This window comes from Opisthocomus hoazin, chromosome 5 (assembly GCF_030867145.1).
Source record: "Opisthocomus hoazin isolate bOpiHoa1 chromosome 5, bOpiHoa1.hap1, whole genome shotgun sequence".
Lineage (NCBI taxonomy): Eukaryota > Metazoa > Chordata > Aves > Opisthocomiformes > Opisthocomidae > Opisthocomus > Opisthocomus hoazin.
This window is the reverse complement of record NC_134418.1, coordinates 50,758,278-50,770,470: the sequence shown is the minus strand read 5'-3', so window position 1 is coordinate 50,770,470 and position 12,193 is coordinate 50,758,278. Positions and strand designations below refer to the sequence as shown.

At 51.8% G+C, this 12,193-nt stretch overlaps 2 protein-coding genes across 3 annotated transcripts; both read left to right on the top strand.

The window, feature by feature from the left end:
- Positions 1-402: 402 nt before the first annotated feature.
- On the top strand, positions 403-4,946 carry LOC142361423 (placenta-specific gene 8 protein-like). 2 transcript variants are annotated; one of them, XM_075421248.1, is made up of 5 exons: positions 407-901; positions 2,686-2,814; positions 3,033-3,157; positions 4,421-4,524; positions 4,787-4,946. In XM_075421248.1, coding segments are annotated over exons 2-5 (345 nt in total). In that variant the 5' UTR covers positions 407-901; positions 2,686-2,699; the 3' UTR covers positions 4,788-4,946. The 2 variants fall into 2 exon arrangements, with proteins under 2 accessions (XP_075277362.1, XP_075277363.1); XM_075421247.1 differs by lacking the exon at positions 4,787-4,946 and having other exon boundaries at positions 403-901; positions 4,421-4,528.
- Positions 4,947-4,961: 15 nt separating this feature from the next.
- Positions 4,962-10,334, top strand: LOC104331589 (placenta associated 8). Its single transcript, XM_075421245.1, has 4 exons — positions 4,962-5,025; positions 9,340-9,484; positions 9,724-9,848; positions 10,195-10,334. The coding sequence occupies exons 2-4, from the start codon at positions 9,379-9,381 to the stop codon at positions 10,300-10,302; spliced, it is 339 nt and encodes a 112-aa protein (XP_075277360.1). The 5' UTR covers positions 4,962-5,025; positions 9,340-9,378; the 3' UTR covers positions 10,303-10,334.
- Positions 10,335-12,193: the final 1,859 nt, after the last annotated feature.

The following is a 12,193-nucleotide window of genomic DNA, read 5'->3' as shown; positions in this document are numbered from 1 at the left end:
CCCAAATGCATCCCTAAGAAGGAGCTGGGAGCACACTTTCTGCAGATGGAGGAGAGGATTGAAAGTAAAAGTACCATCATGTCCTGCTGCTGCCTTATCTGCAGTTGAATGGAAGTGGAGGAGGACGGTCGGGGTTGGGGCTGCCCCGCGTCACCGTGTTGTGGTACAAGGTGCTGAGCTGCAGGCACACACACCCTGATGCAGATGGGTTTAGCTGTTGCTGGCTTTGGCTCAGAGCACAGGGCTGTTTTGCCCCCTGCAACAGCGGGCTGGGGTTGTTCTGGGCACCGCAGGGACATTTCGGGCACCCAGGAGCCCCTGCCACGGCCCCCTTTCGCTGCCCTGCTGCTCACCCGCCATTGCCCAAGGCTGGCTGTGAAAGCAAGCAGATCTGCAGAATCTCTTTTGTCTGCAGCCTTTTCCTTGAGGAAAGGGAGAAGCTCAGAGTGAGGCATCCTGAGGTGCTCTTCATTTAGTCTGGTCTGGGATCTGAGAAGTATGCTTTTTCGTGGGGGAAAATGTGGGAAAAATGTCTATCCTGACAAATGCACATCATTTGGAGCTGTTCTCCCTCAAACAACAACCACATGTACGCAGATTTAAGGGAAGAAGACAGTATACACGCAATCGTTTTTTAAAAAGATGAATAGGAGTCAGTGATTCAATTCTAGGAAAAGGAAAATAAAAGTAAAAATGTGCTCTGCACGTGCGTTAAGCCTGTAGTCGTACCAAGGGAGCACAGAGCTCCTGACCTCCCCCTCCAGTTACCTCCCACCATTGTACTTGCTCACTGCTGGCTGCCAATAAGAGCCTCCAAGAGTGAGACAGTTTAGTTTCATCTTCCCCAGAGCCTCTCTGCGCAGGGCCCCAGCCGGCGAGGAAATCTGCTGCTCGACAGAAGGTTGGTTCTCTTAAAGCATGGAAATAGTAAAAAATTGTTAGCCTGAGAAGAGTGGGATAATAGTGCAGAAGTAGAGGGTTTGGTTTGTTTTTTTTTTCATGCTCAGCACATAATTTAGAGAAAAATATATGGCAAATCCTGCTTAGGGAAGGGGGGAGGCTTTTAAAAAGTTATGCACAAAAGCTGGATTATGGAGAGGTTACTTGTTCTTTGCTGCTTTCTCCTGCTACCAGAACTGTATAAGCATGTTAAAGGAACCTGGCTGGTACTTCGCTTTCTCTTTAAATTGGGGTCTCTCATGTCTACATGGATGCACAAGACCAAATTCCTCTTAGCAAGGCTGATTAGCTGTATGTGTTTTCTGGTAGGCTTTGAGGATGTGCTGGATGTAGCTGTTGTCCTGACAGAAGCTTGGATGTCAGTCACTTTTGTATGTTGCTCCCTTGTCTCCCTGTGTATTTGCTGTCCTTTTCAGCGGGGTGTGGTGTTGGTGACAAGAGCATCTTAATGTTGCAATCTCTTCATTAATGTTTGCGGCTAAGAAAGTATGTGAACAATACTCGTACACAGAATACTGTGTGTTTGTAAAAGTGTAGAAAGTAGAGAGATTTACTGTGTGTCGGTAGTCTTGCTGTGGGTCAGCAGAGGGAAGCGCTTGGAGGTAATGCACGCTCACTGTTTCCCTCTGAACACATTCCTGATGCTGCCTCTGGCTGCATTCACGCCGGGCTCGCAGGCTGGCGTGTGCTGCCGGGTGAAGCCAGGAGTGGGCCTTCTGGAGGAGTGTGCATTACCCCAAAGTGCGGAGAGGGAAGGTGCCCCTCGCCTCAGCATCGCCTGCTTCATTTCAGTTTCTGTTCTGGCTTCTGAGCTCAGGAGCTGTGCAGGGAGGAGCCCAATCACCCAGCAGCAAGGTTCTGCCTTTCCCAGGCTGATATTGCTAATAAGGAAAAAAAAAAGAACAACTCCAATTTGTAGCAAAAAGTGTCAACAAATGTGAGCAGGCAGTTTATCTTACTTGCTTTTCGCTCCCGTTTCTTCTATTTGTGCATAACTAGAAGAACTTGGCCTCAGGGCAAAACTTGCTTTTAATTGTTGTCTGGGAATGTTTTGTGCTGTCTTTTACTTGGCTGGGAGAATAGGAGTGCACAGATTTTCATGGGCTTTTTTAGACCTGAGGCTTACTGGTTTTCAAGGTTTACGTGCTTGCTTAACCACAGGAAGGCAGGGACCAGGGTTCAGCCTTGGGACATAGTGCGGAGTTTCTGCCTTTATGGCTCTCTAGGACAAGAAACCGGAAATACTAGTTTTCTGCAGTATCTCTTGTGTGAAGCCCAGCTTCGTTACAAGGAAATGCAAGACCATGGTTGCTTCCCACATGCTTTGTACCCATGTCAAAGCGATCTTGTGTAAAACATGCCAAGTTCAACAACCAAAATGCCTGAGTCACTGGCTTTATCCTAGGTTCGCTGCCCAGCCCTGCTTGGCACACGGGAAATAGGTGAACTGCATCTAAGCACTAGCAAAGCCTTTCTGGGGTGGAGTGGGAAACGTCAGTGGCCTGATGCTATTCTGAAGGCTTGATAAAAATGGCAGAAAAGGCAAAAACTTTGAAAAGGCAAAAATGAAAATAAGATACAGTTATGCTTTGTCACCTCCAGTGGCAGCAAGGGAGCTGGGCGACAGGCTGCCAGCTGAAGAGCGATGGCGACCAGCTCAGTTGGAGCATCAGACCGACCATAGTTTTTTCTCTAATTGCCCCGTTGCCTTCCTGTCTCTTTCAGAAGACCAACTAGAAATGGCTGTCCCCTCCGTCGTGACAATCCAGCCGCAGTACGGCATGGCCGTGCCCGCTGCCTCAAGGAACATGTGGCAAACGGGGCTGATGGACTGCTGCACCGACTGCAGCGTCTGTGAGTGCCTCAGGTGGTCCTGTCTCTCAGCCGTCGGCAGTGACGTGCTGTGGTCGGTCCCATGCCCTCTTGGGACACTTTTCTTGCCCCTGCCACTCGGGTTGGTGGTGCCATGGCTACAGCCATGTAGCCTGGTTGTCCCAATTCTTACCCTGATGCCAGCGGTGCCAGGCAGGCAGGCAGAGCCTCACCCACCACTGCGTTTCTCTCCCTGCCAGGCTGCTGCGGGATGTTCTGCTTCCCCTGCCTCGCCTGCCAAGTGGCCGGGGACATGAACGAGTGCTGCCTGTGCGGGACCAGCGTGGCCATGAGGACCCTCTACCGCACCAGATACAACATCCCGGTCAGTAGTTAACCCACCCCCTCACTGTGCTGCAAGGCTGAAAAACGAGGAGACCCCAAGGCTCCTCTCTCTGCACATCAGGGATGAGCATGGGGTAGCAGTGCTCTCCGCTCGCCCTTTTCTTCACTTTCGTATCCTGCAGGATGCTGGGAGCACAGGACAGGGATTGGGAAACTCTCAGCCATGCTGATCCCTGGGCTGGTGTCCAACAACACATGTTAATCAGACACAACTCCTTCCCAGCGCCCTTCACCAGTGGCACGTCCTGCCTTCCGCTGCCACTGGCCACAGCAGCTGGCAGAATCATCGTAGAATCATAGAACAGTTTGGGTTGGAGGGGATCTTTAAAGGTCATCTAGTCCAAACCCCCTGCAATGAGCAGGGACATCTTCCACTAGACCAGGTTGCTCAGAGCTCCATCCAAACCAACTTGAATGTTTCCAGGGATGGGGCATCTACCACTTCTCTCGGCAATCTCTTCCACTGTTTCACCACCCTCACTGTAAAAAAATTTCTTCCCTGTATCTAATCTAAAAAGCTCTAGATGCGATGGATACAAGGGGTATGTCCAGATCTTGGTGCAAAAATAATGAAGGGGAGGAGGGGGAAAGAAGATACTTCCTTTTACCAACAAAGGCCTTCAAGAGCAGACAGAAGTCTCCTTGCTTTTATGGGTGTCAGCACTCCCATGGCACCTGATACACCGCAACAGCGTCACATTAGTCAGTGGACAGATGTTCAGACAGCTGTGGTCCTTGATCTTGCTTGCTGCATCATCCATAAACTGATCTGCCTTGCCATAGGAGTGCTGAAACACTACCACCACCCTCAGCTGACAGCGGGTATCTCCTCTAACAGCTTGGGGAAACTTTGCTTTAAGTCAACTAAACAGATAAATATCTTGGATGCAGGAGAAAGGTGGACTTTTGGAAACAGTACATATGTGAAATGGTTTCTTCCCACTGGGGGTTAGTGCCATCCCCGGTGCAAACCATGACAGCCCAAGTCCAGTTCACCCAAATTGTCTTTTTCTGTGTGCGTTTTTCCTCCCAGTCTTAACCTCGAAAGCTGAAAGAGAGGTAGCTATCTGCAGCCTGCAGAAAGGGCTCCCTCTTTCTCTTCCACTGTGTGGGGTTCGCCAGTCCCAATTTTTAGTGTCTGCAGCCAGCCAGGAAACACATGACGTGGAACGTGATTAACCTTTTCTTGGCCAAAACATGGCTTTTGGGAAGCCTATGTCCCTAACCAATTTCTTCCTAACAGGGGTCCATTTGCTCTGACTGCTGTGTCACCACGTGCTGCCTCGTGTGCTCCGTTTGCCAAATTAAGAGAGACATCAACCGGAGGAGGGAGATGGGCATATTCTGGTAAGCTTGGCGTGCTGGTGCTGGTTTATCAAGCCATCACCACACGCAGCCAAGCGGACTCTCTCCTGCCAACACCTGACGAAAGACACAGGGTTGCTGCAGCAGGGAAACAGCCATGGACAGGTGACAAAAGTGACCTGTCCTGCAGCAAAATGTTGCTGAGACCCTCATGCAGGACAGGAGGGGAAGGACTGGGGGACACACACATGGTGTGGCAAGGCACAGCCCCACTCCCTGACCCTCCTTTCCCATCTCATTGCAGATGCCGCTGTCCTTGCTGCACCCTGCTGAGCTGCTGTGGGCAGGAGTCGCCGCTGCCCCGGCTGTTGGGAAATGCACCGCAGGGGATTTGCCTTGATTACGGTTGATTCTCCCTTCCCTGAGTAATATCGTGAATAAACAGCAGAGTTTGCTTTCTTGCCTCTGTGTGTGTCACTCTTGCGCTGCCTGGGAGCACCCATCCTTCTCCTGCTCTGCCCATCTTGGCAGCCCCTGGTGCAGGTGAGATTTCCCTGCACCCGCTGCAGAGAAAGATTGTCACTAGTGTTTCATTATTCACTCAGCTTTTGGAAAGGGTGTTTAATACATGGGGGGAGTCGTTGTTGCCCTCCAAGCTGTAAAATTCGGAAAAATGACTTCTGCTTTAGGGCAGAGCTGGGGCTTCCCACAGGCAGGTGATGGCTGCAGGCCACCAAGTGTCAAATCGCCTGTGCTGCAGTGGCCTGGGTGGCTGTCCAGGTCTGCTGGCCAGTCCCACCTTTCTGAACATAAAGCCTCGGGGATTTTTGGCTGCCTGGCACCAGCCCACCTCCTGCACCGCAGAGATGTACTCCCCTATGACTCTGAGCATGAATTCCCACCCGCCTGCAATTAAAAACCTGCCTGGGCCATGGGCTGGCCAAGTCCTCCCCATGGGCAAACCCTGCCGTCTCCCAGCCAGAGCATGCCTGCCTGCGCTGGGCTGTTAGTGATACGCTCCCCATACAAAAGGCAGAGGTTGCATCCACCCTCTCTCTGTCACTCTCAACGAGATGCCGAAGGATTTTTGATCCTTGCAAATCTCCCCCAGCTTCACGCTCTAAGGAAAACACAGTATTTTCTTTCCCCCTCTGCCTACGCCTTCACCACAAACCTTGTAAAGGGCAGGTGGAGGCTCTGTCAGTGCTGCGGGGTGTGTCTGCGTTGCAGCTCTCCCACCTGCCTATACCCCAGACAGTCCTGTGGATGATCTCTGGAAATACAAAAAACTGCATTTTTAGCCTGAAAGGGGTAAAAGCCGGGAATGTGGAGAGGGGGAGTGAACAAATACCATGCTGCCATCTCATCCCAGCACAGCATGGTATGATCTGGTAGCTGTACCTCAAGGCAGCACCTGTGTCACCCAATGGAGTTATGGTCAGTTCTTGCTTATGTTCAGGCTTGAGGAAGGAAAGGTGCTGCACCTCCAGCAGCAGATCACTTAAGGCAGCGCAGGAGCCCAAAAACAAACTGTCCTTGTCTGAAAACCGCTTGCGAAAGTGAGGTGTCCCATCGGGGCTCTGGGCCTGCGGGATGCTGAGGTGGGGAAAGGGGGTGGGGGTGGGGGCAGCAGGCTTGCAGCCAGCTGCCTTCAGCGGTGAAGCTGCAGTTACGCAAAGCAGCACCTAAGCCAGCACCTGGTCTGTTAGTCAGAGGGAGCAGAGGTCATTTGCCGGGGAGCACCCAGAGCATATAAGGCATGGGAACCAGGAAAAGGATACGCGTCTCCTGGGACACGGGCAGGTATGTACGCCTTGGCTTTGCTTCAGCGAGAGCTGCGGTGCAAAACTATGGTAACTGCTCGTGGCTGAAGCGGTGTTGCTGGGGAAGGTGAAGGGGTGGAAAAGGAGGGGAGACTTTCTACCTGCAAAACTACTTCAGAGCTAAATCAGAGGGTGCTGCTGATGGGTGGCTTGACAGAAGTGGGTGGCAGAATTAAAGGACAGCAGCTTTGCACTGTGTTGTTCATTTGTGCGTATATAAATGTGCCTATACACAACAAAGCACTGCTTTATGACTTTGGTTATTGGTGAAATGCAGCTGCTCGCAGTTCAGGGTCTGTTTTGTTCCCATCGGCTGTTACAACACTGCTGATCGTGCCGCGGAGCTGCAGATTTGGGGGGCATTCGAAGTGATCTGCTGGGTGTGCTGGGCCCAGACCACCTCTCAGGAGGTGCTCATGCTGCAGAGTCTTCTCCAGGCTGCTGCCTGCTCCACACCACAGCCTTTGTCCGCGCAGGAATGTGGTGTGCTCGTACGTGGGCAGAGGAAGGGAAAGTCCATGCCCCACCTGCAAAGGGCACAGGGTGGTGGCGAGCAGCGCTCGACCGCATCCTCACCCTGCGCTGCTGTTGGTCTCATTACCTGGCGGTGGGGGAGACCCTCCTTGGTGTGGGAGGCTGGTGGAGGGGTTGCCTGCGCTCTCTCTAAAGGTCCCTGCTGACAGCCAGCTGGCTTGCCCCAGCGAGGCCACAGCAGCATTTTTACTGCTCAACAGCCCTGTTCAGTGGCAGCAGGAAAACAGCCTTGCCTCTGGGCCCCCGGCGGGGGCTGGTGACTGAGACAATCGCACCAGCTGTCGGTTCACCCTTCATGGCCACTGGTCGTCTAATGGGAGCAGATACTAATGTCTCAGAGAGCATCAGCCCAGCCATGCTTCTGCTGCTTGCAGAAAGCTGCAAAAAGTCATGAGAAGATCACGTGGAGACTCTTTACAAGCTTTCTTCCCTCTCACGGCGTAATTCAACATCCATTCTTTCTGCATACTACCAGGGCACAACGGTAGGCCATACCACATCAGGCGGTGTCTGACAGTAGAGACATTCAGCCTGGAGACCTTAGAGCAGCCTTCCAGTAACTGAAGGGGGCCTACAAGAAAGCTGGAGAGGGACTTTTTACAAGGGCACATAGTGATAGCACAAGGGGTAATGGATTTAAACTGAAAGGGGGTAGATTTAGATTAGATGTAAGAAAGATATTCTTTACTATGAGGGTGGTGAGCCACTGGAACAGGTTGCCCAGAGGAGCTGTGGATGCCCCCTCCCTGGAAGTGTTCAAGGTCAGGTTGGATGAGGCTTTGAGCAACCTGGTCTAGTGGAAGGTGTCCCTGCCCATGGCAAGGGGGTTGGAACTGGATTAACTATAAGGTCCCTTCCAACCCAAACCATTCTAAGATTTAATGATTCTATGATTCCATTCTATGTGTCCAGGCCAGTCTGTAAATTATGGGGAGCTGCAGGAGGTGCCAGCAGAGCCACCGACCACTTTTCCCCCTGTTGACAGTAGTCAATATAAATGCAATGCCGCAGCCTGTGTCTCTCTGGTGTTGGACGTGGGTAGTGTGCTCAATGGCATCACCTGAATGCTGGGCATAGTAATATATTTATTCCACCATATTCCTTGTGTTTAATACGTAAGCTCTGTGTGAATGTGTAATTCTGACATGAAAATGATCCCATTCACTTTATAGTGCTTTAACAGAATTTACAGGGATTAATGCCATCATCCCCTGCTTCAAAATGTAAATACTTCCCCTGTTTTTCTTTTTGCTCCTCCCAGCATCCCGAAACTCAGGCGCTCCCTTGTCACACAGGGGCAGGGAGCCGCAGGGCAGGGAGGGGAAGGCTGCTCAGCAGGCACCCCCAGCCATCACCCCGACAGGCAGCCTTGCTGCCTGCGCAGGCAGGACAAACGTGTCAAAGATGGGCAAGGGCAGGTCGGACACGAGCTGTCCAAACAAAGCTCAGGCTGCTTCCCCGCTGGTGATTTCTTTGCTGAGGATGTGTGGCTGTGCGTTAGGAGTGGGAGAGAGCCATTGTAGCTCTGAGACCATAGGAGCCTTTGCATCTCATCGCTGTGCTGCTTAACAGAGTGGTGCCAAGCTTGGGCACAGGGCAGGGAGTTTGTCCGTATGCAACTTCCTACGGGAGCATCCTCTATTTTAATTTTTTAAAATTAAAGCTTGGAAGCTGAAGTGAGAATGGCAGGGCGTGGCAAGGAGGGAAGGGGTCGCACCTGGAGTGGAGGTGCAGGTGCAGTGGTTACATGGGTCAGGTGGGTTTGGAGACAGTGCTGTGAGCAGGACCTCTGCTACTCTCAGGGTCTCTGGGCCCTTGCTGGGAAAGGATGGGCAAGAGTGGGGGTCTAGGGCCTGTGGTGGCCCCAGGGAACTGAGGAAGAGGAGGATGAGGCACTGGCACAGACAGGCAAGTGGAAAAGGGATGGGAACTGGTGACTGGGCTTAGGGTGATGGAAAGGGACAAGGAAAACCCACTACCTTGAAGCCTGCGAAGAAAGCAGGTGAAGAAGGAAGGGAAAGGGAGAGGCAAACAGGCTGAGATTCTCAGGGAAAAATGCAAAGATTAAGGTGACTACTGAGAGCTCTGTAAATCTAGGACCAAGTAATAGTAGCTTTGGGACACTGTGAACATAAAAAAAATACAATTTTAAGCAGATAATAATGAAAGATTAATTGGGGATGAGAAGAAAGGAATGAAGCGTTGAAGCACTGAGGCTCTGAAGCAGAAGGACCTCTGTTTTGCTTGCATAGGCAGGGGGAAAAGGTGCTGCTGCCTTTGGTGTGGGGTTGGTTTTGGAGAGGGCTTTGCTGCGAAAAGGACAGTGGCAGCTCCTGGCAGAGTTGTGCCCCCCACTCTGCAGTGGGGGTGGTGTTGCCCTGGTAGTGGGGACCCCTTAGGGACCTGTGCTGCCCTCTCCGTCTTCAAACACAGGAGCCTGAACAAGACACCCTCTTCAGAAACACCTGCAGCATCTTTCTCTAATGGTTTTTCCTTCCAGACCACAAACTGCCCAGAGGGACGCGACCCTGTGCTGGCAATGGCCTCTCAGCAAGTCATTACAGTCCAGCCCCAGTTTATGACTGCCCCACGGGTAGGCGAGTGGCAGTCGGGGCTGATGGACTGCTGCTCTGACTGCGGCGTGTGTGAGTACATACATACCCCTCATTCCTGGTGTCAGCTCACAATGTGTTTCTGGTGTTTTCCCCGCTCCTTCTGCAGCATCGCCCCTGCTGCAAACCCCACTCTTGTGGGTACCAGCAGCAGAGCAGCTCCTCTCTGAGGTTAAGAGCCATGGCTCCCACAGCTGCATCCCCAGCCCGCTTTCCCCCCTTTTCTCTTTCCTTGCACCCCTCAGCCGAGCCCATGTCTCACTGTCCCACAGGTATTTGCGGAGCCTTCTGCTTCCCCTGCCTGGGGTGCCAAGTGGCCGGGGACATGAACGAGTGCTGCCTGTGCGGATCCAGCGTGGCCATGAGGACCCTCTACCGCACCAGATACAACATCCCGGTCAGTGACCAGCCGTGGGCCCTGCCCTGCTGGCAGGGGATAGCTGTGAGCTGGGTGCTGGGGTGCAGGCTCAGGGAAGGAGAAAGGAGTACCCGAGGGAAAGAGGGGTGGTGAGGAGTTGCACGGGCAGCCCCGCAGGCAGGGAGCCAGGGAAAGATCTGCATCCCCGCTGTGAGCCGGAGGTAATACCATTGCACACCGCCTCATCCCAGTCCTCACTGGGCATGTGCAGGAGCGTGCTGCAGGGCCAGGGGTGAGCTGCCCCGGGGTGATGACAATGAAAAATAGGAAGACTTAAAAGCTAACGTGGGGCAGGGTTATTCATACAGTGTCCCTTGCTCCGCAGGGCTCCATTCTGAGTGACTGGATCTCCTTCATGTTCTGCCCCATGTGTGCCCTCTGCCAGCTGAAGAGAGACATCAACCGGAGGAAGGAGATGGGCATCTTCTGGTAAGCCAGGCGTGCTGGCTTATAAACTCACACACACACAAGCGCGTGGTGTGGCGAGGCACGGCACTGCTCCCTGACCCTCCTCCCCTGTCCCGCTGCAGATGCCACCGTCCTCGCTGTTCCCTGTGGAGCTGCTGCGGGCAAGAGTTGCTGCTGCCCTGGCCCTTGGGGGGTGCACCGCGGAGGGTTTGCCTTGATTGTGGTTGATCCCCCCTCCCCTGAGTAACACCGCAAATAAACAGCAGAGTTTGTCTTCCTGCCTGTGTGTTGTTATTAATTTTTCTGTGTCTTCCTGCAGCACCAGAGGACAGTGTTGTACTTTCATATACTGTGCAGTCAGAGCCATGCTGTGGTTATCAGATAAAGCAGACTTTTGCAGTCCCACACTGGGATGAGACCAGACCACAAAGCTCAGTGAGAAGATAAAAAAATAAGACAAGGAAGAGCTGGAAAAAGTCCAGCAGAGGGCTATTGTCGCATTAATTTGGCAGAAAATAAACCCCCTCGCGTTCTAACTCTCTTCACCGGAGTGAGAGGCTAGGTGCAGCTAGGTTTAAATTCTGAGTAATGTCCAATTTGCCACTACCAGTCCAGTCACATTTAATACGTATATTAAACTACCACGATTCTGGATACACTCATAGCAGTCTGCACCTTCATTCCAGTCGTGCTCATGAACTAGCACAGCTGCATTTGGTCGTGTTCAGTGAGAAACTGCGACAACTGGCTACTTAAACAGTGCAGTTTGATTTGTGCAACAGGTATACAGGTTTTTTGAATTGCCAGTGATAGTGACTGTCTGCAAGAAAGCACGTGCAAATATAAAACCCGTGAAAAGGTTATAAATAATACAGCCTGGCTATAAACATTAGGGAGTAACTATTCCCGAGAAAAAGCGCTTAAAGTCTCACCCAAGGCGTCCCAAGGAGGGGAGAAGCAAGGCTCAGCCCATCGGCCAGTCCCGGTTGTCGGAGGCAGTCTGAGGTGGAGTTTCCCTTGACTTGCTCATGGTGTTATCTTCTTCTCCTCTGAAAATCTACAGTGTTATCTTCTTCTCCGAAAATCCCCCATTTCCCTGGCTATTTATATATCCTTTCTACCTTTAAGGTGGAGTTTGAGTGACTGTAGTCATACATACCTTTTATCATCATTGGTGTAAAATTCTCTTGCTTCACGTTTAAAGGTATAGTTTACGAAAAATCGAGAGTGCAGACTCGAAGAGGCGTGGTCGCACCTTGGAGGCGGGTAGCCTTCGGGATGGAGGTGTGTTTTGGTATTAAAATGATATTAAAAGGAGCAAAGTTCACAAGAAGATAGCACTTTGGCAAGGTTTCGAAAACCTGTTGGCTCAGGGGGCCAGATGAGCTGCTCATCAGTTCTAGAGAACCATTTCTTCCCGCTTTGTCATCATGGAGCATGGCCACGGAGTCTCCACTCCATCCTCTATGGTATGTTGCAGGGAGTTGCTGTGTTAGTGGATTCTTCGCATGCCTTCTGCAGCTGTGTCCCATCCTCAGAGCTCCTTTTGCTTTTCCTCAATGGGTGAACACTGCTACATTTTCATATAAACCTTCATTTTCAGATGTAAAACCTTAATTTTACTTATAATTCCACAGCTATGAAGATGATGAGGGGACTGAAGCATCTCTCCTACAAGAAAAGGCTGAGGGAGCTGGGCTTGTTTAGCCTGAAGAAGAGAAGGCTGAGAGAGGGTCTTATAAATCCCCATAAATATCTTAAGAGAGGGTGTCAAGATGATGGGGCCAGACTCTCTTCGGCAGTGCCCAGCGACTGGACAAGGGGCAACGGGCACAAACTGAAGCATAGGAAGTTCCCTCTGAACATGAGGAAGAATTTCTTCACTCTGAGGATGACGGAGCACTGGAGCAGGCTGC